Here is a 24,936-nt window from a genome sequence, read left to right as displayed (position 1 = left end):
CACTCACATTCACACCTACGGTCAATTTAGAGTCACCAGTTAACCTAACCTGCATGTCTTTGGACTGTGGGGGAAACCGGAGCACCCGGAGGAAACCCACGCGGACACGGGGAGAACATGCAAACTCCACACAGAAAGGCCCTCGCCGGCCCCGGGGCTCGAACCCAGACCTTCTTGCTGTGAGGCGACAGCGCTAACCACTACACCACCGTGCCGCCCCATCACAAGCATTTGTGGCATAAATTATATTTGATAGAGAAATATGTCAGATTCAGTCTGATAGAAATTTAATGTTCAGGCCAGTATCATCATTGATACCAATAACTGGTACTAACAGTATATATATGTTTGTATGCAAAAGTTTTGGCACCCAAATTGCATATTTTTTTAATTAACATTTTCTACAAATGTTAATGTACAGTTACTTTATATCTAATGAAATAAAAAAAAAGATTAAATAATTGTGGCATGTGCAAAGGTTGGGTCATCCTATTAAGTCAGTAACACCCCCTTTGGCAGTTATCACAGCTTGCAAATGCTTTTTTGTACCACAACTTGTAGTCTATTGTTTGCAGAAGTTTTCTAGTTCTGAGATATCCTTGGGCCATCTTGCATGCACTGCATGTTTAAGATCTATCCACAGATTTTCAGTGATATTCATTTCAGGGGACCATAAGGCTCATTAGAAAACTTTTAAAAGTAGCTTATAGTGGATTTTGAAGTATGTTTTTGATTATTATCTGTCTCTATTCATCTTCAGAAATATTTGCTTCAAGAACTTGCTGATATTTACTGGAATCCATTCTTCCATCTACCCATGTAATGTTTTCTGTGCCACTGGCTGGCATAATAGATCCACCCCCATGCTTGAATGGTATAAGGTTTCCTTCTTATATCTCTTACATGCAGATCATGTTTGTACAAACTTGCTCTGCTTTGTAGGCTTTAATTAGCTTCATTTTCAGATACTCAGTCTATTCTGCCCTTGTTAGTTGTTGTGAACTTGGCAGATAGCTAACAGAGTTCTTCAATAAACACTGAGTCAGCAGGTGAGTTTCTCAAATGTTTACTGTTGAATCACTGTGAAAAGACATATGCATTCCAGGGTTCAGCTGAGAAAATGAACGAGTAAAAAACCAACAACAACAGCTTCACTCCAAGCCCCTTGTCCGTGAAAAGGAACTAATTAGGCAGAGTCCACAATCCCCTTACTCCCTTAAAGGGGCAGCACACAGTCAGCTACTTAGGCTACATCCACATGACAACGGCAACGAGATTTTTTTTAGTGGGTAAAAAAAAATATCGTGTCCACATGGGCAACGGATCAGTAAAATATCAGGGGCCTCATGTACAAAGACCTGCGTGGATTTCCCACTAAATATGTGCGCACGTCAAAATCGGGAAATTTGCGTACGACCAAAAAAATCCGGATGTATCAATCAGTGCGTACGAAGGTTTCCACGCACTCTCCTGTTGTACATCCCAATCAACGTGGAATTCGGCGCACATGCACGAGCCCCGTTCCCCGCCCCGTCTCCTCCCTCAATTATTCCACACTGAATATGTTAATTAGTATAAATAGTCCTGCAGTAAGGCCCGCGTTAGGTAAAAGACATGGCAACTTTTACTAACGCGTTAATGTTAATTAAATGTTAGAAATCTCGCGTTAATCAAATTAACATTTAACATTTATTATTAACATTTAACATTAACCTTTATTCGCATTAATCCCTGCCTTTAGCATAGTGTAATAGAATTCACATACATCACTTAATTGTTCTGTCACCTCCAATTAAAGTGATGTTCAAAGTGTATGCTATGAGACATGCAACGGTCACTGATTGTATGCCACTGAATGTGAATGTAGCCTATACCAAGATAACGGTATGATTCGCATCGTCCGCAGTGCCTGCGCCACAATGAGTGTCTATTTGAGTTGCATGGGTTTTGAAAACAAAAAAACACCTTTAGTGCTCTAATGTGTACATTTTTTCGGGGACACCCTGTATTTGAGGAAATGTCTTCCTCTCTTAGTAGGCCCAATATTCCTAGCCACATGTAACCAGAAATAAAACATGTGCACATATTTTCCACAATAGGATTTTAATGACAAATGTATTCTAGCAGGGTGCCAGGGAACAACAGGAGGCCCCCAGTCCATCCCACCCGAGCAGGAAGAGGACCCCCAGCCGAGCGGATCCAGCGTCACTGTCACCTGTCCCCCTTCTCCACCGCCTGCCCCTGTTGCCGGGTCCACAGGCCGTGTGCTGACGCGCGCGGTCCTTGAGTCGCAGGGGGAAATTTTAAAGGGGATAGAGGCGATTAACGACAACCTCGAGGGAATCCGCGAGGAATTGAAGGAACTGAATAACACATTAAAAGAATATCTTAAAAAATGAATGGTGTCCCGTGTCCCGTCTGTCCTTACCTTTTCACATTGTGGCTATTAAGCGCTGCCGGGTTTGTATGCCATGTCGCTGTGGCACCTCGTTGTGAGGCCCAGGGTCTGGGTCCTCCGGCAGGTCTCGCTCCATTATTGGCACGCCGTGCCGCTGCGCCACATTGTGTAACACGCCACACACCGCGGTTGTGTCTGATTTGTACGCACTTGGAAATCGTTTCATATATTGATCTTGGTAATTATGTGATAAGGCTACCCCACGCAACATCAACTAATAATATTTCATTCTGACACCTCGCAGCAAATGCGCAAGGAAGATCTATTAAGCTAGCTGCAATGCATGGTCCTGCATGTGCATTCTTTAATTTAATTAATTAACCAATAGTCAATGGGAATAATATCGAAATGATATTGCTGGGGTTTCTCATTTCCCGTAATTACAATATGGAAGGGATGGTTGATGGATCTGTTGGCATTTACCCAACAGTCTCGCATTATGTGTCTCGACAATGTCGTATGACTGACATACATTTCAATTCACGCATCTTGATGTTCCGATGCATTTTTGGATGCCTCTTATCGCCATGTCATGACTCTTGACCGAGTAGGCCTAAATGTAGTTGCGTTGCTCTGCCTCTAAGTGTCGCCAAGTACCAAGATGCACCAGAAATGTGCGTACGCCAGTCATGAGGTTTGCATAGAGTACCGCACTTTTCCACGCCAAGTCAATCTTTGTACATACGAATGTTTGCGCAGAAAGTGACGTACGTAGCTTTTTTGTGCGTACGCAAGCTTTGTACATGAGGCCCCAGGTCCATATGGCAATGCAACGCTTGCTGAAAACAATGCACTACACATGCCACACCTCTACGTGCGCTGTAAGACGGTCCCATCGGAGACACCAGAACAATAGAAGAAGAAGTAGGACGCATGCGCATGTAACGGGTTTATTTTTTTCCACTTGCCATTGTGTGTAGTGGTGGGGAAATTCTGCACTGGCCCTTTAAGAGCGCAGGTAGTTATGGGAACGAGGCGCTGGCCTCCTTCAGTTCGTTTTGGAAATGTAAGCGCCAATGCCACTGGATGTTTGCAGCCCGTCCTCAGCAGTGTATTTGTGTCTCATTTCTTCAGAATAAAAAGACTGGTGAACAACACAATGCAACATCTGTTACACGCATAAACCCCTTCCTCTACCTGGCGTGAAGCACTCACAGGAACAAACACACAACAACAAGAAGATGGCTGCGACTATGCGAGGAAATCGTGCCTTCTGTGTGTACAAATTAGTTTTATTAGTGTGCATAGTTTTATATAATTTAATTTTCTTATTGTGTGTGAACATTTTGAAAAGCATTTTTATATAATTTATATAACTTTTTATATTGTGTGTGAACATTTTGAAAAGCAGTCTTATCCAATAAAAAAAAGAAATTCAAGAAATGGTTCAGTTACTTATTTAAAAGAAAAGCTGTATACAAAAGTGAATGCAATGCAGTGGTTCATACAAAACAGTCTGTTGAAGGGTCTTCTGACCCTTTTCCCCTCTGCCTCCATTATAGTCAGGTAACTGTTGCTTTGTGTGGAAGGCTGTACTTTCTGTTCATCAAAGCAGGTGTAAATTGTCTGTCTGGCAGGTCAGTCAGGTTAATGTGTAAACAATTTCAATTTCTGTTGTTACGAATGATGCGAGCGAGAGTGCTGCTTGTTCTAGTCATGTGGTTGTGACGTCATCGTAAACAAATCTGTTCTACTCATCCAGACGACTTCGCAACGGCTCCGTTGCCAGATTTTTTCACTCTGGAACCCATTCTCAAAAGATTTCGTTTTGGGGCACCCAAAATGCCGGTGCCGTGTGGACGCCAGGCCGAAAAGATAAAATTTTTTTATCAGATTCACCTGAATCCGTTGCCGTGTGGACAGGGCCTTAGAGGAGGTTGTTGAGCGTTAGCACAAAATTTGGGTGTTAGCGCAAAGAGTCAGAGAATGTATTATGCTTTAGAATTGTCATTAGTTAAAGACTCGTCATGACAATTCTTGACCTATGAGTCCTAACAAATAAATTAAGGCCTAACAAGTTAATTAGGTTTTGAAAATTGGCAACAAAAAGGGTATCCAAACTTTTGCACATGCCAAAAGTATGTTTTTCCTTGAATGTAGAACTTGTGGGTAGGGTTACAAGATTTGAAAATCCCAAGCCAACTACCACTGAAAAGCTGCACAAAAGACTTGATGTTGGCACAAAATGTTTCGACAGAGGAAATGGTAGACCCATGTTTCTTCTTTTTATAAGTCTTTTCATGGGAAACAAATTGCAGTGGTGCACATTTCTGATTTGCAGTATACTGGATATCTGCAATACATGGCCATTATGCATGGAACCTGGCAACCTACTATTAGAAGACACTGTATTTATTTGTTTTTTTTTTCCTTTCTTTTTTATTTCAGTGGTTTACTCCTGTAGCCTGAGATAAACACTGAACTCCAAAGAAACTCCATATTTCAACCATATTTCTGTACAAACAAAATAAATATGCTATGAGCCATCAGTCCATATACAGTAGCTCATGTAGACAGCATGCTGTGCACAGAACAGCACATCTCTGCTGGAATCTTCAATAATTTAAAATAAATTCAAATAATAATTCAATTTGTTTTAAAATATTATAAAACATGTACATTAATTGCGTTTCATTTTTCAAGCTGGCTATCAGCAGATTTATTCTTAAATCGTTAATTCAAGCATTTGTACAAAAAAAAGGTATTCATGAAAATCCTGTGATTTTGGAAAAATGGTCATATCCCACTCTTGAGCCTAAGTGTGTATAAATGTACACATCAGAAGACGAAATAATATGCACTTCTGTATAAGAATTATGCTGCAAAGTTTAAATAGCATATGTACCGTATTTCAATTACACACACAAATTTAATGAATTTTTGTGGAACCTTGTTGTTTCATTTGTAAAGGTATTAACTAAAGTATTAAATATGAAAAAGAAAACATTTAAAGAGATTATTTTAGAAAATGATCTTCCTTTACTTGTGTTCATGGCTCTTTCTCTGTAACTTCTCTGGCTTATGGCCTCTGACAAGTTAATAGCTATGTTCTATCCATTTGTGTCACAGTAAATATAGAGTCAGGAAGATTTCCTCTCCTCCTCTCCCACACACACACACACACACACATACACACACACACACACACTATGGATCAGATAAGTAGCCTATATTTTAATGGTGCCTAAATGAGGGTTTGAGCGTCACACTTGCAGACTTAATTGTTTGTGGGCAGTCTCTACTGACTTGTTTTCACAAGAAAGGTCATGGACAAAAGGCTTATTGATTCAGATTTCATCAGAATTTTGTGAACAAATATTTATCCAACTTATGATCTGAAAGATTATCTAAAAGATTCTACTCCAGTTCTCCAACTTCCTAATAAGCTGGGATATGCAAAGTAAAGAATGTCACTGTGTGTAAGTGGCTTCTTCTTAAGTTTTAGCTAAAGATATCACATAATACACTGTAACTGTAATTTACAGTACTGTGCAAAAGTCTTAGGTCACCTATTTTTTTCACACAAACTTTGTTATAGATTTCTATTTTGTGACTTCTACATTATTGAGTCAGTACAAAAACATTTTATAGTTCCAAACGTCTGTTTTCCAGCACAAAATTAAATGTTACAAAAAAAAAGTTTGTATTACCACTTTTCTGATTAAAAAAGAAAGCATAATGAAGGCTACTGGGTTTTGTTGCAAAATTAAGAAGCAAGTATGACAGTCAAAGTGTCCAGAAGAACTGTGGCTGGTTCTGTAAGATGGTCAGTAAAACCTACAGCTCATTTCCTTGTAAAACTGCACTAATTGTACCTGAGACTACTGTTGTTTGTTTGTTTGTTTGTTTGTTTGTTTGTTTTTTAAAGCAAAGGGTCATCTCACACCATATATTCACTTTGTTTCATTTATTTTGGCTTACTGCTGTTTATATAATTTTTAAAAAAATATTGAAACATCTCATTTCATTATTTTAAGCCATTTTTGGTCTATAGCATTTCTTTACATGTGCCAAAGACTTGCACAGTACTGTATACATTACAATTGCATTGAAATATGTAATTTCCAAACAATGCTGACACTAGCATTAACTTTTTCAGCAGTTTGAGCTACAGTAGCTCTTCTGTAAGATTGGACCATATGGGCTAACCTTCGTGTCCCATGCGAATCAGTGAGCCTTGACCGCCCACGACCCTGTCACCAGTTCACAGGTTGTCCTTCCTTCGACCACTTTTGGTAGGTACTAACCACAGCATACTGGGAACACCCTGTAAGATGTGTCATTTTGGAGATGCTCAAACCCAGTCATCTAGCCATCACAATTTGGCACTTGTCAAAGTCGCTCAGATCCTTACGCTTGCCCATTTGTTCCACTTCCAACGCATTAAATTCCAGAAGTGACTGTTCTCTTGCTGCCTAATACAGGTATATCCCACCCCTTGACAGGTGTCACTGACAACATAATCAATGTAATTCACTTTACCTGTCAGTGTTTTTAATTTTATGGCTGATTGGTGTGTGTGTGTGTGTGTGTGTGTGTGTGTGTGTGTGTGTGTGTGTGTGTGTGCGCGCGCACTTGTTTAATAAGTTGTTAGTCATTCCAAAAACACTTATTGGCAAGTTTTAAGCTTAGAATATATATGTATATATTTAGGCAGTACCTAAAAGTGGTTCTCCTGATGAGTGGAAAATGTGTTCATAAATAATCCCACATTATTTTTTAAAAAGGAAGTTAAAAAAAAAGCATTGGATAAAAACCCATCTATCTCATGGAAATAAAGACAGAAATTTCATTGTCCGGTGGTAAAGTGTTTGAGATACGTTGCCTTGCACTTACGATCAGGTACCTTGCATTTGCAAAAGCCATCAAAAATCAGGCATTACGATTTTCTCTTAAGTATGGAGCTTTGCTCCACATGCTTCGCACACGGGGAGCTTGGCTATAAATCCTGACAGATCATTGACATTATTCTTTAGATGTTTCTGAATCTGCTTTTTTAATGTCTTCACGGGACATCTGGTTTGTATATCATTTTACGACTCTGATCTGCCATGATGTGGGTCACTTGGGAGGTCTGTTGTTGTAGCGTTTTATTGCTAGATAATATTATTATTAGGTTACTTGTTCCATGTTGTGGTAGCATTTTATTGCTAGTGAATATTATTGTTAGTGAGTGTCGCTAGCGAGTATTATTTTCCGTATTGTGCAATTTACGCCTGAAGCACATAGCACACAACTTATGTTACAAATACCCTCTGCACACAGATTTTCTTGCCCGATCTGCTGCTAATCTGGCTAAAAAAATGACAATGAATACTTCTAGCTCACCTTTTGATAACAAAAATATTTAAACATTGCCCCAATTTTTCCATTTTGTAGTAATGTATTTATTATAGCAATTAATTGTATATGGCATAATCAAACCTTGTTGCTTCCTAAGAGGTTTTCTACATATTTCCATGTTAATTTATCAATTTGGAATGACCATTTGTTCAGAGGCTACGGTTCTTGCAATGTTTAATATAATGCCAGATTATGCTTCCTGATCAAAATTCACCACTGGCCTCTATTGGTGGTGGTTGTGATTACCTCTGGTCTCCATTCGGTGTGCTCCTGTAAGGAAGGTGTTGCAGCCATGATGAGTATGGCTTCCTTAAGGTCATAACAGGGACAATCAATGCTTGCACCTCAGGGGGCACCTAAGACAAAAAAATGATCAGTTTTACCCCACCTCAAATAATTACAAATGCAGATCAGAACTCTGTGTGCATGTATGTGCTTGTGGAGGTGGGACTGTAAAAACAGTTTATTTATTAACATTAAAGGTGGGGTACGAGATTTTGGAATAACGGTTCCCGCAAGCCATATTTTGAAAAGAAACACGCCCGCCCTCGCCATGCTCCCAACCCCCGCGTCTCCACCCCTCCTCCCCCTTATAAAGCCTGAGAAAGTCAGCCTTTATAATGGGTGTCTATTGCGTTACACACCAGTGGAGCTCATTAAGTTAGAGTGTAGAGAGCTTGGAAAAATAGCTCAAACTTTCTCATTTAAACTGTGTTTTCAGCCCCAATTTTCACTCCACACACATAATTTTCTCAAAAGTAGTAGCCACACTTGTCCTGATTCACACAATGTGTCTACCTACAGGTTAGGACTTGCAGTTTTTGAATGAGAAACCTGAAAGTGAGGAGAGGACAGGTGCGCAGCCCCATAGACTGCCATTATAAACTTGGCAGAAAAGTCACTTGTTTTTAACTCACTCTAGTGACCTCATTTTTTACACTACAGACAAAAAAACTACATCAATGTGTTCAGGAGAGCCTTGTGGCACTCACTGTGAAAGAAATTTGTGAATATCTCCTTCCATTTTCGTGTAAATCCCCGTTGTTTGGAGGGAGCGCACTGAGAAAATCCTGCGCTCTGTGTGACACTCTGCTCGCAGCGCGTGGGTTGGGGGAGGGGCTGCTCGCTCACACACACACACACACACACACACACACACACAGAAGGGACGGGCTGCTCGCAGTTCAGTCTGATTGACGTGTCAGTATCCAATCATTTTGAGGTGGTACCTCGATAGGATTGGATGGCATTTTTCCTTTATTTTACACTGTAGACTGGATTAAAATATTTCGTTTTTGGGTCAAACCTTCTATTGTACTGCTTGCAACATGGGTGTGAGGAGCTTTTCAAGCAATATGGTAAAAAATACTCCTGAAAAAAATCTCATACCCCACCTTTAAATTCATATATGTTATTATGAAAATAAGAGATTTTGAGATCTATTTCAACTGTTTTGGTAGAAATATGAGTTGACTATGCTGTTACAATTGGAATAAAATTAATCTTTTGGGAATTTAGGCTACTTTTAGTCTACTCTGAAACTGCAGCTGCAAGATTCTAAATTGTTAGTTGAGATGAAACGGTATGAAAATTTTATATCACGATTATAGCGACCAAAATTATCATGGTTATCAGTATTATCTGTAGTATTGTTAAAATGTGCTGAAAATGTTCAAAAAGTACAGATACACCAACTGAAATAATTTCACCAAGTTTTATATTGAAAACTGCAAATAAAATTAGCAGCATTATGCACTTTTTATTTGCATAAACATTAAAATAATAACATTACAGCTGAAATTAACAACTATTTTTCTGGTTTGAGATGCTGGGGATGTGTCTGCTGAAGGCACTGAAACCACGCCAAATCACAGGAAAGGTGAAGCCTCCAATAATATCTGCATGCAGAGTCGCAAAGCAAAGTTTTACACCCCCACAATTTTACGCGAGCAGAAACAGGCCTCTGGTATTCAACTCATGTGCTGACACTTTTTTGGCTTATCTTAGCAACTGTTAGGCTAGACCAATATTTACAACCACAAAAAAGCAAGTGAAGCTAAAGTCTCTCTCTCTCTCTCTCTCTCTCTCTCTCTCTCTCTATTACTGCATGCAAGAAAAGTGTCATGCTGCTCTGTGCCAATCTGCCGCCGACATACAAAAACCAGCAAAAAAAACCCCCAAAATCTAAATTCTGTCTTACCTTTCCTCATCATTGGTGTTTTAATCAAGCTAGCTAAGTCCATTTTTAGAGCTATGTAACAGTCAGAGGTGTGCATCGTTGCTTTGAACTTGAAATGAATGCTTCAAAAAAAGTTCCAATTACACACAAAAAAAATCATAAACAATATTTCTTTTTTTCTTTTCTGTCAAAGTTCACCAATCCATGAATGCATACTTGCCAACCCTGCCAATTCACACAGTAGTACTGATTTTAGTTAGAAAAATACCACATTAAAAAATGATCAGTGAACACTGTTAGATTCGATCTTCTGACCTTGCTTCAGCTATTTTCGGCACAGGGGATACAAGTATATTGCATCAAATAGTCATGTGAAGTGAAGTCAAGAGCCAATGGAACAGTGTGATAATGATGTTGAATCTAAATTATATTGCTCTTTTGCATCATTCCACTGCTTGTCTTTATGGTTCTAGCCAATCACCAATGAGATCACATATTATGACAAATTGCACCAATATTTGTAAAAACCAAACACGCTCTAGGGATCACGAACATTGAAAACTCCAAAGGAAAATAAAGGTTTACTATAACCAGTTCAAAGTGACTTGGTCATCGGATCATCCAGCATCAAGCAAGGTGGGAAGCATGCATTTGTGAAGTATGTCACGCCAATTTCTCAATTTTCTTCAAAAATGGCATTCAAGATGCATGAGAATGCACCATTTTATTACAAATTTTCAAAATTTTTTGGGGGTATGTCTCCGGACCCCTCTAGAAGGGCACAACTCATTTTCAACTAGTATTTAGCAACACAGCACAGGAGCAGAGTGTACACATACTGTGGCTGGAGTTGAAATGAAAAATGGCAGTCCACACATTGGAAATCGTCCATACCTTAGATCTAAGAAAAAATTTAAAACAATATTTTCCTTTACTTCTTTTCTGTCAACGTCCACCAATTCATGAATTAATTCATTTTCAACTAGTATTTAGCAACACAACACAAAAACCCATATTTTGGCTGAACTTGAAACATGCAGCGTGTGTTTAGATGAACAAAAACCATGAGATTTTAAAAAAGCATAAAAACAATACAGTATTTTATTCTGGTAGCTCCAAAGAAATAAAAGAGTTAACTCACCATTTTGAAAGTTAACAGAAGTGATCCATAATGGCGGGTGAGCATAAACTTGAAAATAGAACATGGAGAATTATCCAATCAAAAATAACATTAAAAAGAGTTATGCTAAGTCTGGCTCCAGTGCATCATCAAGCCATGATTTTTGACCTGTTAAAAAAAAAAATTCCTGAACATAAAAATGATAAACTGTTTCTAAATTGATTAAAATATTCAGATAACTAAAATGCACACTTGTGATTGCTAGTGGGTGTGTTGAAACTGCTGAGAGACCTCATCTCATCTCATTATCTCTAGCCGCTTTATCCTTCTACAGGGTTGCAGGCAAGCTGGAGCCTATCCCAGCTGACTACGGGCGAAAGGTGGGGTACACCCTGGACAAGTCGCCAGGTCCTCACAGGGCTGACACATAGACACAGACAACCATTCACACTCACACCTACGGTCAATTTAGAGTCACCAGTTAACCTAACCTGCATATCTTTGGACTGTGGGGGAAACCGGAGCACCCGGAGGAAACCCACACGGACAGAACATGCAAACTCCGTACAGAAAGGCCCTCGCCGGCCACAGGGATCGAACCCGGACCTTCTTGCTGTGAGGCGACAGCGCTAACCACTACACCACCGTGCTGCCACTGAGAGACCTATGTCTTTTTATTTATTTAACACAGATAACTAGCTACTTACAACCCCGATTCCAAAAAAGTTGAATGCAATGCATTGATGCAGAATGCAATGATGTGGAAGTTTCAAAATTCCATATTTTATTCAGAATAGAACATAGATGAGATATCAAATGTTTAAACTGAGAAAATTTATCATTTAAAGAGAAAAATTAGGTGATTTTAAAATTTCATGACAACAACACCTCTCAAAAAAGTTGGGACAAGGCCATGTTCACCACTGTGAGACATCCCCTTTTCTCTTTACAACAGTCTGTAAACATCTGGGGGCTGAGGAGACAAGTTGCTCAAGTTTAGGGATAGGAATGTTAACCCATTCTTGTCTAATGTAGGATTCTAGTTGCTCAATTGTCTTAGGTCTTTTTTGTCATATCTTCCGTTTTATGATGCGCCAAATGTTTTCTATGGGTGAAAGATCTGGACTGCAGGCTGGCCAGTTCAGTACCCGGACCCTTCTTCTATGCAGCCATGATGCTGTAATTGATGCAGTATGTGGTTTGGCATTGTCATGTTGGAAAATGCAAGGTCTTCCCTGAAAGAGATGTCGTCTGGATGGGAGCATATGTTGCTCTAGAACCTGGATATACCTTTCAGCATTGATGGTGTTTTTCCAGAAGCGTAAGCTGCCCATGCCACACGCACTAATGCAACCCCATACCATCAGAGATGCAGGCTTCTGAACTGAGCGCTGATAACAACTCGGGTCGTCCTTCTCCTCTTTAGTCCGAATGACACGGCGTCCCTGATTTCCATAAAGAACTTCAAATTTTGATTCGTCTGACCACAGAACAGTTTTCCACTTTGCCACAGTCCATTTTAAATGAGTCTTGGCCCAGAGAAGATGTCTGCGCTTCTGGATCATGTTTAGATACGGCTTCTTCTTTGAACTATAGAATTTTAGCTGGCAACGGCGGAAGGCACAGTGAATTGTGTTCACAGATAATGTTCTCTGGAAATATTCCTGAGCCCATTTTGTGATTTCCAATACAGAAGCATGCCTGTATGTGTTGCAGTGCCATCTAAGGGCCCAAAGATCACGGGCACCCAGTATAGTTTTCCGGCTTTGACCCTTACGCACAGAGATTCTTCCAGGTTCTCTGAATCTTTTGATGATATTATGCACTGTAGATGATGATATGTTCAAACTCTTTGCAATTTTACACTGTCGAACTCCATTCTGATATTGCTCCACTATTTGTCTGTGCAGAATTAGGGGCATTGGTGATCCTCTTCCCATCTTTACTTCTGAGAGCTGCTGCCACTCCAAGATGCTCTTTTAATACCCAGTCATGTTACTGACCTATTGCCAATTGACCTAATGAGTTGCAATTTGGTCCTCCAGCTGTTCCTTTTTTGTACCTTTAACTTTTCCAGCCTCTTATTGCCCCTGTCCCAACTTTTTTGAGATGTGTTGCTGTCATGAAATTTCAAATGAGCCAATATTTGGCATGGGATTTCAAAATGTCTCACTTTCGACATTTGATATGTTGTCTAAGTTCTATTGTGAATACAATATCAGTTTTTGAGATTTGTAAATTATTGCATTCCGTTTTTATTTACAATTTGTACTTTGTCCCAACTTTTTTGGAATCGTGGTTGTACTAATTCACTATTCTTAAATTCAAAATGTTTAAAATTCAGGGATATTATAGAATATAAAACTGCCTTAATAATGTACAAAGTAAGGAATTATAAAGTACCAAGGAATATCCAAACAATGTTCTCGGATAGGGCAGCACGGTGGTGTAGTGGTTAGCGCTGTCGCCTCACAGCAAGAAGGTCCTGGGTTCGAGCCCCATGGCCGGCGAGGGCCTTTCTGTGCGGAGTTTGCATGTTCTCCCCGTGTCCGCGTGGGTTTCCTCCGGGTGCTCCGGTTTCCCCCACAGTCCAAAGACATGCAGGTTAGGTTAACTGGTGACTCTAAATTGACCGTAGGTGTGAATGTGAGTGTGAATGGTTGTCTGTGTCTATGTGTCAGCCCTGTGATGACCTGGCGACTTGTCCAGGGTGTACCCCGCCTTTCGCCCGTAGTCAGCTGGGATAGGCTCCAGCTTGCCTGCGACCCTGTAGAAGGATAAAGCGGCTAGAGATAATGAGATGAGATGAATGTTCTCGGATAGAGAGGGGTGCTATAATTTTAGGGGGAAACTGAAATTTAAAACTTGCAGTGCTAGGACAACGTTAAAAATGTTCAATATTTCTATTTGTGGAGTAAAGCGATGGAACAGTTTGAATGTGGAGCTCATGAAATGTACAACTATAAACCAATTTAAAAAAAGGTATAAGGAACAGATCTTTATGAGGTATAGGGAGAAGGAATTACAATAACATTCTATTGATAATATAAGTGCATATATGTGTGTATGGGTACGTACGGATATATATTTATATCATAATGAGTATTGTGTGTATATATCAGTGGCGGCTGGTGAAAAAAATTCTTGGTGGGGCTGGTGTGCCAATAGATTTCCCTGCCTAGTCCAGTATAAGCATTCAAATGAACAGTCAGAAAATGACAACAATTCCACAATAATAATTTAATTTCCTTTTCAAAATCAGCAGTTTCACAAATAAAGTAAATTAACAATTTACAGCTATATTAGGCTCCATTTTTGCTTTGGAAAGGAACGGTATCAAATACAATACAATACTCAAATACCTGGTGGCACGGTGGTGTAGTGGTTAGCGCTGTCGCCTCACAGCAAGAAGGTCCGGGTTCGAGCCCCATGGCCGGCGAGGGCCTTTCTGTGCGGAGTTTGCATGTTCTCCCCGTGTCCGCGTGGGTTTCCTCCGGGTGGTCTGGTTTCCCCCACAGTCCAAAGACATGCAGGTTAGGTTAACTGGTGACTCTAAATTGACCGTAGGTGTGAATGTGAGTGTGAATGGTTGTCTGTGTCTATGTGTCAGCCCTGTGATGACCTGGCGACTTGTTCAGGGTGTACCCCCCCTTTTGCCCGTAGTCAGCTGGGATAGGCTCCAGCTTGCCTGCGACCCTGTAGAACAGGATAAAGCGGCTAGAGATGATGAGATGATGAGATGACTCAAATACCTCTTCATTGTGCCTTCCTACAGCAATGCGGTGCCCATCGTCTAGCTGCGCCGCTATGCTAGTCCTTCTGAGCACAGCTAGCTTTACGCAGTTTTCCATGTGAACTCTTGATCTTTCATGCTGATATATATCCTGATGCATTCAGAGAGGTGCTTTAAGTCAGTTTGTCCAGTCTGTGTTCCACGTCAAATCACACCTGTCACTTTTGAAAAGGATACAAAAAAGTGCATTGGCTGTTCCACAGCCTGTCAGCCACGACTTACGCTGGAACCAACTCCTGCAAAAAGTCCTGTTGTAGGCTTTAACTTTCTCCTTGGTTGGCTGGGTGATGTTTATTTCAGGCTTGTCGGGTCCCAGCTCCTTAACACGGATTTTTTTCCACCATCGACCTCCTTGCAAAAGCGTAGTTCAACAAAGATCTCACCGAATTTGGTGGAAGCTGCCTCTCAACTGTTGTCGTCGCCATCATCTCTCTGACTGACTGACCTGAGACCTCAAGTTTATCACCATAGCAATCCAAAACTTTCCCACATTTTCTGTAGCAGGGGCGAAATTTCCAGCGCCCCAAAACCATTAAATTTGGCGATGCTGATTGGCCAAATATTTATTATTTTGCCCTTGCAACCATACACGATTGGCTATTTCACAGCACTTCTGGGGCACTTTGACGAGTGCCCAAGAAGAGAAATGATACGAGTCTGTCGGTGGAAATTCACTGTTGAATGAGAGTCAGTTGGTGGAAATGTTGTTTAAATAATTCAGATTGCATGTAGGCACACACTGTTAAGTAAAACTGACACTGATAATAACATTTGTAAAAAATAAATAAATAAATAAATAGAAATAAATTATATATATATATATATATATATATATATATATATATATATATATATATATGTGGCAGCGGGGGCGTGGTCAAGCACCGGTCTGTGACAGAAGGGGGGAGCCAGGGAAGGTGAGTGGCAGAATCGCTACACCTGACGGTAATTAACCTGTGTTTTGTGTGTGTTTTCCCCAGTAAACCGCTCCCTATTTAAGGAGGCTGAGAGAGAGCAGAGGGAGCGCGACCCGGGATTGGAGGCTGAGTGTGTGTGTGTCTGTGTGCGTGTGTGTTTACGCCGTAGTTTAACTGAAAAGTTGCTGAATAAATACGCTTCCTGTACCTCCAAACGTTGTCCTGCCATCCTCTGTGCTCCACCCACACATTATCTGCGCTACAGTGGTGCCGAAACCCGGGAAAGGTGGAGCACCAGTCCTGCAGCTCCATGGAATCCTCCCTGTTCGCGGACTTGGTCCACGCCCTCGCCACGGCTCAGCAGAGCCAGCACCAGGCACTCGTCATGCTCCGAAAGGAGCAGGAGCGCCGCTTCGAAGCCCTGGTGCTGGCCCAGCAGGAAGATCGAGAGGCGTTCCGGCGGCTTCTCGCGTCGGCGGGGTCCACCAGCGCCCCGGCCGCGGGCCCATCTCCCCTCACCTTGACCAAGATGGGCCCGCAGGACGACCCCAAGGCTTTCATCACTTTGTTTCAGCGGGTCGCCGAAGCCTCGGGGTGGCCGATGGAGCAGTGCGCGGCACGCCTCCTCCCCCTCCTGATGGGAGAGGCGCAGCTGGCCGCACTACAGCTCCCTGCCGACCGCCGGCTGGCCTACGCCGACCTTCGCCGGGCCGTCCTCCAGCGCGTGGGGCGCACGCCGGAGCAGCAGTGCCAGCGCTTCTGCGCGCTGCGGATGGAGGAAGTCGGCAGCCTGTTCGTGTTCGGCCAGCAGCTCCGGGACGCCTGCTGGCGGTGGCTGAGGGCCGAACATCGCGACGCCGAGGGAATCATCGACCAGGTGGCGCTGGAACAGTTCATCGCCCGCTTACCAGCCGGAACCGCAGAGTGGGTCCAGTGCCACCGCCCGGCGTCGCTGGATCAGGCCGTAGGACTGGCGGAGGATCATCTGGCGGCTGTTCCGGCGGCAGGACAATGGACGACATCGTCTTCTCTCTCCTCTTCTCTCTCTCTTTCTCCCCCCCCTCTTCCCATGTCCCGTCCTCACCCCATTCCCCCACCACGGAGGCGGGGGCCGGCGCCACCCCAGCCAGCCCGCCGCACCCGTGGTGCCCTCCCGTTTCTCCCTTCTGTGTCTGTCTCTCCCCCCCATCAGGTGAGTGAGCCCCAGAACACAGCTGCAGAGGGAAGGCCCGGGCCGGTTTGCTGGCGCTGCGGGGAACCGGGCCACCTGCAGCAACAGTGTGCAGCGATGGAGGTGGGGGTGGTGGTGCGGATCCCCGACGCGCCAGAGGCTGCCCTCGATCGGGCCGGAGCATATCGCATACCGGTAAGTGTACAAGGGGCTACATATCAGGCGTTGGTGGATTCAGGTTGCAATCAGACCTCGATCCGCCAAAGCCTGGTGCAAGATGAGGCATTGGGGGAGCACAAGGGGTGAAGGTGTTGTGTGTGCACGGGGATATTTACAGCTACCTGTTGGTGTCGGTCCACATACATTTCAGAGGGGAAAAATCGATAGTGAAGGCGGCGGTTAATCCTCGCCTTACCCACTCTTTGATCTTGGGGACTGATTGGCCGGGATTTCAGGGTTTAATGGCACGCCTAGTAAAGAGTGGGTCCTGCTGGTTGACAGGGGAAGGTCCCGGTGTCGCTTTGGCTGGAGCTGCGGTCGCAGAGCCGTCTACGTCATCTCCGCAACAGAGTGAGGAGCCGCCGGCCCCTCCTCTTTCTATTGGGGAATCCCTCGCGGATTTCCCACTGGAACAATCACGAGACGAGACTCTGCGGCATGCTTTTGACCAAGTGAAAGTAATCGATGGTCAAACGCTCCAGCCGAACGCAACCCCGTCTTTCCCCTATTTTTCCATTTTGAAGGATAGGTTATACCGAGTGACGCAGGACACTCAGACGAAAGAGCGAGTCACCCAGTTGTTAATTCCAAAGAGCCGTCGGGAATTGGTATTCCAGGCGGCTCACTTTAATCCCATGGCTGGACACCTCGGGCAGAATAAGACACTCGCCCGGATAATGGCCCGATTCTATTGGCTGGGGATTCGCAGTGACGTCCGTAAGTGGTGTACGGCGTGCCGCGAATGCCAGTTAGTAAATCCAGCGGCCATTCCAAAAGCACCCTTGTGCCCCTACCATTAATCGAGACACCATTCGAAAGAATTGGGATGGATCTCGTCGGGCCATTAGATCGGTCAACATGAGGGTACCGCTTTATATTGGTTCTGGTGGACTATGCAACGCGATACCCGGAAGCGGTGCCTCTTCGCAATATCTCAGCACGCAGTATTGCAGAGGCCCTCTTCCACGTCATCTCCCGGGTTGGAATCCCGAAAGAGATTCTGACTGACCAAGGCACCTCATTTATGTCACGAACACTGAGCGAACTGTATGGGCTACTGGGTATTAAGCCGATCCGCACCAGCGTTTATCACCCACAGATGGACGGTTTAGTTGAACGGTTCAATCACACCCTCAAGAATATTATCAAAAAATTCGTAAGTGAGGACGCACGTAACTGGGATAAGTGGCTCGAACCCTTGTTGTTTGCAGTGCGAGAGGTCCCCCAAGCCTCTACGGGGTTCTCCCCGTTTGAATTATTATATGGGCGTAAGCCGCGCGGCATCTTAGATGTACTGCGGGAAAATTGGGAGGAGGACCTTCACAAAGTAAAAACGAAATTCAGTACGTTATGGATCTGCGCGCAAAACTCCACACGCTCACCCACCTAACTCAGGAGAATTTGCGGCAGGCCCAGGAACAGCAAGCCCGCCTGTACAACAAGGGCACGCGCCTTAGAGAGTTCACTCCGGGAGATAAGGTACTCGTCCTGTTGCCCACGTCGAGCTCCAAATTAATCGCCAAGTGGCAAGGACCCTTTGAGGTCACACGGCAAATCGGGGACATCGACTATGAGGTTAGGCGAACGGACAGGGAGGGGGCACTACAGATCTACCACCTCAATCTGCTGAAACTCTGGAGCGAGGAGGTCCCCGTGGCGTTGGTGTCGGTAGTTCCGGAGAAGGCGGAGCTGGGGCCGGAGGTCCAAAAAGGCACATTGGCATCACATACCTCTCCGGTCCCCTGTGGAGACCACCTCTCCCCGACCCAACTCACGGAGGTCGCCCAGTTGCAGGCCGAGTTTTCGGATGTGTTCTCGCCCCTGCCCGGTCGCACTAACCTCATAGAACACCACATAGAGATGCCCCCGGGGGTGGTAGTGCGTAGCCGTCCTTATGGATTACCCGAACACAAAAAAAAGGTGGTTCAGGAAGAACTTCAGGCCATGCTCGAAATGGGCATCGTCGAGGAGTCCCACAGTGACTGGAGCAGCCCGGTGGTCTTGGTTCCCAAGGCCGACAGCTCGGTCCGGTTCTGTGTGGACTATAGAAAAGTCAACGCAGTGTCTAAATTCGACGCGTATCCAATGCCTCGTATTGATGAGCTGCTTGATCGACTAGGCATGGCTCGTTTTTACTCGACACTGGATTTGACGAAGGGATATTGGCAGATCCCCTTGACTCCATTATCCCGGGAAAAAACGGCCTTTTCCACACTGTTTGGCTTACACCAGTTTGTCACACTTCCGTTTGGGCTGTTTGGGGCGCCCGCTACGTTTCAGCGGCTGATGGACAGGGTCCTCCGGCCCCACGCCACCTATGCGGCCGCTTACTTAGACGACATCATCATTTATAGTAATGACTGGCAGTGGCACCTGCAACACCTGAGGGCCGTCCTTAGGTCGCTGAGGCGGGCGGGGCTCACTGCCAACCCGAAGAAGTGTGCGATTGGGCGGGTGGAAGTACGGTATCTGGGCTTCCACTTGGGCAACGGGCAGGTGCGTCCCCAAATTAATAAGACAGCAGCGATTGCGGCCTGCCCGAGGCCCAAGACCATAAAGGGGGTGAGACAGTTCCTGGGGCTGGCTGGCTACTATCGTAGGTTTATACCTAATTATTCGGACGTCACCAGCCCGCTGACTGACCTCACTAAAAAGGGGGCGCCAGATCCGGTCCAGTGGACGGAGCAATGCCAGCGGGCTTTCTCTGAGGTAAAGGCTGCACTGTGTGGGGGGCCACTTTTACACTCCCCTGACTTCTCTCTCCCTTTTTTGTTACAGACGGATGCGTCGGACAGAGGGCTGGGGGCCGTTTTGTCCCAGCAGGTGGAGGGGGAGGATCGCCCAGTCCTATACATCAGCCGGAAGCTGTCAGTGCTTGAGGGGCGCTACAGCACAATTGAGAAAGAGTGCCTGGCGATCAAGTGGGTGGTCCTCGCCCTCCGTTACTACCTGCTGGGGCACTCTTTCACCCTCTGTTCGGACCACACGCCCCTCCAGTGGCTCCACCGCATGAAGGATGCCAACGCGCGGATCACCCGTTGGTATCTGGCACTCCAACCCTTCAACTTCAAGGTGGTCCACAGGCCGGGGGCGCAGATGGTCGTGGCGGACTTCCTCTCCCGTCAAGGGGGGGGGAGTCGGCTGCAGGCCGGACGGGCGCCCGGCCTGAGTCGGGCGGTGGGGGTATGTGGCAGCGGGGGCGTGGTCAAGCGCCGGTCTGTGACAGGAGGGGGGAGCCAGGGAAGGTGAGTGGCAGAATCGCTACACCTGATGGTAATTAACCTGTGTTTTGTGTGTGTTTTCCCCAGTAAACCGCTCCCTATTTAAGGAGGCTGAGAGAGAGCAGAGGGAGCACGACCCGGGATTGGAGGCTGAGTGTGTGTGGGTCTGTGTGCGTGTGTGCTTACGCCGTAGTTTAACTGAAAAGTTGCTGAATAAATACGCTTCCTGTACCTCCAAACGTTGTCCTGCCATCCTCTGTGCTCCACCCACACATTATCTGCGCTACAATATATATAATATTTTTTCCCGTCCACATCTGGGAGGGCGGTGCCCGAGCGCCTCCTATGGGCCAGCCGCCACTGAATATATATATATATATATATATATATATATATATATATATATATATATATGGTATGGATATATGTACAGTTATATATGTGTGTGTGTGTGTGTGTGTATATGTATGTACTGTATATATGTATTGTATGTGTGTATATATGTATAACATAAGTATCAGTATATATGATTTAATTTGGTCTATATTATACCATGTTGGTATGTCTTGGAATGTTTTCTTTTTTGTTTGTTGCTTTTGTTTTCTTTTATATATATTTTTATTTTGGTGGAAAGTGACATCTGATTAGTGGTGGTATAGAGGGTTAGGATTTGATAAGTTATTTACTTCTTCCTAATCCTTTCCGAACAGTATTATGTTATTGCCTTGTGACTACACATTTTTTTTTCTTCTTTATTGTTCGGAATCAATCAATCAATCAATCAATCAATCAATCAATGATCTTAGAAAAATAACTGTAGTAAACTAATGCAGTTTTGTGTGTGTGTGTGTGTGTGTGTGTGTGTGCGCGCGCGCTCGCGCGTGCGTGTGTGTGTGTGTGTGCGCGCGCGTGTGCATGTCAGGCCCATAAAATATTGAAATGAGAGAGTTCTGTCTTTCTAAACTGGCTAACAAGGGTATATTCCACAGTCTAACCCTTGTAAAACAGAGCCTGTCCCAAAAGATAAGATAACTGTGGCTAGAATAACGGAAATCCTAAAACATTCTGATGCTCTAAACAGCAAGTTTGAGGTATAAAATAATTTTACACATACAGCACTGTAGAACATCGCCATTTTAAATCCCCTATATTTGTTGGAGAGTGCACTCCTTTTCCTTGGTATATCTCACCAACCAAATGTTTCCAAAGTTCTTAAGGTCGATGTGACCTTGTATACTTTTTAACAAGGTTTTTCAACATGTTAGCAAATGCTAAACATAAAAACCATAGCAGACTTTTTGAAATTTTTACGCTGATTAATGTTCTTTCCGAGAAATGACCACAAACAAAACAAAAGCACACAGAAGAGGAAGTAAAACAAGCATAGAAACAGTATGAACTGGAGAGATAAATTACAAATGTTCAATGAGCATTGCATTGTTTAAATTATTTATGTTGCATATCATTGTGTTGTGTAAGTGTTATATATAATTTGAAATCGATTGGACTGTGGTTAGTATTGCTAAGTAGGATCCTTTTACATGGAATTAAGACACATGCCAATACAGTATTGAATATATATTCAATATACAGTGGGGTAAAAAAGTATTTAGTCAGCCACCAATTGTGCAAGTTCTCCCACTTAAAAAGATGAGAGAGGCCTGTAATTTTCATCATAGGTACACTTCAACTATGAGAGACAGAATGGGGGGAAAGAATCCAGGAAATCACATTGTAGGATTTTTAATGAATTAATTGTTAAATTCCTCTGTAAAATAAGTATTTGGTCACCTACAAACAAGCAAGATTTCTGGCTCTCACAGACCTGTAACAACTTCTTTAAGAGGCTCCTCTGTCCTCCACTCATTACCTGTATTAATGGAACTCGTAATCAGTATAAAAGACACCTGTCCACAACCTCAAACAGTCACACTCCAAACTCCACTATGGCCAAGACCAAAGAGCTGTCAAAGGACACCAGAAACAAAATTGTAGACCTGCACGAGGCTGGGAAAACTGAATCTGCAATAGGTAAGCAGCTTGGTGTGAAGAGATCAACTGTGGGAGCAATTATTAGAAAATGGAAGACATACAAGACCACTGATAATCTCCCTCGATCTGGGGCTCCACGCAAGATCTCACCCCATGGGGTCAAAATGATCACAAGAACGGTGAGCAAAAATCCCAGAACCGCACGGGGGGACCTAGTGAATGACCTGCAGAGAGCTAGGACCAAAGTAACAAAGGCTACCATCAGTAACACACTACGCCGCCAGGGACTCAAATCCTGCAGTGCCAGACGTGTCCGCCTGGTTAAGCCAGTACATGTCCAGGCCCGTCTGAAGTTTGCTAGAGAGCATTTGGATGATCCAGAAGAGGATTGGGAGAATGTCATATGGTCAGATGAAACCAAAATAGAACTTTTTGGTAAAAACTCAACTTGTCGTATTTGGAGGAGAAAGAATGCTGAGTTGCATCCAAAGAACACCATACGTACTGTGAAGCATGGGGGTGGAAACATCATGCTTTGGGGCTGTTTTTCTGCAAAGGGACCAGGACGACTGATCTGTGTAAAGGAAAGAATGAATGGGGCCATGTATTGTGAGATTTTGAGTGAAAACCTCCTTCCATCAGCAAGGGCATTGAAGATGAAATGTGGCTGGGTCTTTCAGCATGACAATGATCCCAAACACACCACCCGGGCAACGAAGGAGTGGCTTCGTAAGAAGCATTTCAAGGTCCTGGAGTGGTCTAGCCAGTCTCCAGATCTCAACCCCATAGAAAATCTTTGGAGGGAGTTGAAAGTCCGTGTTGCCCAGCGACAGCCCCAAAACATCACTGCTCTAGAGGAGATCTGCATGGAGGAATGGGCCAAAATACCAGCAACAGTGTGTGAAAACCTTGTGAAGACTTACAGAAAACGTTTGACCTCTGTCATTGCCAACAAAAGGTATATAACAAAGTATTGAGATGAACTTTTGTTATTGACCAAATACTTATTTTCCACCATAATTTGCAAATAAATTCTTTACAAATTCAGACAATGTGATTTTCTGGATTTTTTTTTTCTCATTCTGTCTCTCATAGTTGAGGGATACCTATGATGAAAATTACAGGCCTCTCTCATCTTTTTAAGTGGGAGAACTTGCACAATTGGTGACTGACTAAATACTTTTTTGCCCCACTGTATATATTCAAACATTATTAATGTCTTCTAGTCTTTACTTTTTTATAGTTTGTGAATGAGATTTTGGTGCCAATATTGCTAACTTATTTATGTTGTTGCATGTATTAATTGTTTATTTTTGAATATAATATAAATGCACTGAATTGTAGTATACTATACTGAGTAAAGTGCTTTGACATGGAACTAACAAACTTGTCAGTGTTATATATATCGAATATGACTTAGTTCTAGTCTCTACCTAGTTATTGTTCATTAGAGTTAATACTCATTTGTTCTTTATTTACTTTGCAATGCATTAAGCTGAATTATTATATCATGATCAGTGGTGTACTGTTGTCTTTTATTATGTCTTATTGGTTTGCCATTAAAGATCATATTTAATTTAAAATTACATGTAATTTCATTTTTTTATACTGTTTCGGACATTGTAATTTTCCCAGTACATAAATTCTCCTTAGGGTCCTGTTCCTGCTGTAATACTACATTTCTTGCCTTATCCTTTATAAACTTGTCTGTGAATTCAATTCCATGCTGGTCCACCAGACTCCAGGACTGGTGGCCCAACTTTGTCCACCAGATTCCAGGGTTGGTTTGAAGTTCTGTGTCTATGATTTTCCATCTCATCTGCACCCCACCTGCAATTGCTCCACAGTTTGAATATCTCTGCCTGAAAGGGTAGTGTAACTGCAGACTAATACAATGTTCTTCTGACTTATAACCTTCATCTGATGATGTCACATTTCTATTCTGATGGGAGTGTTCTCTTCCAGGATGACAATGCCTCCATCAACAGAGCATGTTGGCTCACTGAATGTCTGAAGAATATGAAAATAATGGAAATTATATAATATGGCTTTACAATCACTAGATCTTAGCCAAATTAAACACATTTGGGAGATTTTGGAGCAACATGTTGGCTCTCTCCACCACCATATACAGCATATGGCCATAATCTTAAACAATTATTAAAGCAAAACATAGATAAGGACTATTGCACAGGACCAATATCTGTGACTATGATTTAAATATCAACAAATAGTATTGGCTTTTATGTGCATTACTATAATCTTATTCTCTCCAATGTCATAATTTCATAGCAAAAAATCCTGGGCTGTGACTTTTTCAACAAGGTGTGTGGACACCTTAAGCTCCTGGAGAAAGAGTACTTTGGCCTGGAATTCCGTCATCATAATGGCAACTATGTGAGTCATGTGTTTATTTTATAATGCATAGGACTGTAGAGTACTAATTTTCAATCTCAAGATCACTATCAAAGTGCTACAGTGGTGCTTGAAAGTTTGTGAACCCTTTAGAATTTTCTATATTTT

The 24,936-nt window shown here is 43.2% G+C and overlaps 1 protein-coding gene across 1 annotated transcript in view; it reads left to right on the top strand.

Moving 5' to 3' along the window:
* Positions 1-24,936, top strand: part of LOC132866677 (FERM domain-containing protein 7) — a 129,643-nt gene that overhangs the window by 14,726 nt on the left and 89,981 nt on the right. The window contains exon 2 of the mRNA XM_060899461.1: positions 24,706-24,810. Coding sequence (XP_060755444.1) covers positions 24,706-24,810 — 105 coding nt within the window. The remainder of the gene's footprint in view (positions 1-24,705; positions 24,811-24,936) is intronic.

This window comes from Neoarius graeffei, chromosome 18 (assembly GCF_027579695.1).
Source record: "Neoarius graeffei isolate fNeoGra1 chromosome 18, fNeoGra1.pri, whole genome shotgun sequence".
Lineage (NCBI taxonomy): Eukaryota > Metazoa > Chordata > Actinopteri > Siluriformes > Ariidae > Neoarius > Neoarius graeffei.
This window is presented reverse-complemented; position numbering and strand designations above follow the sequence as displayed.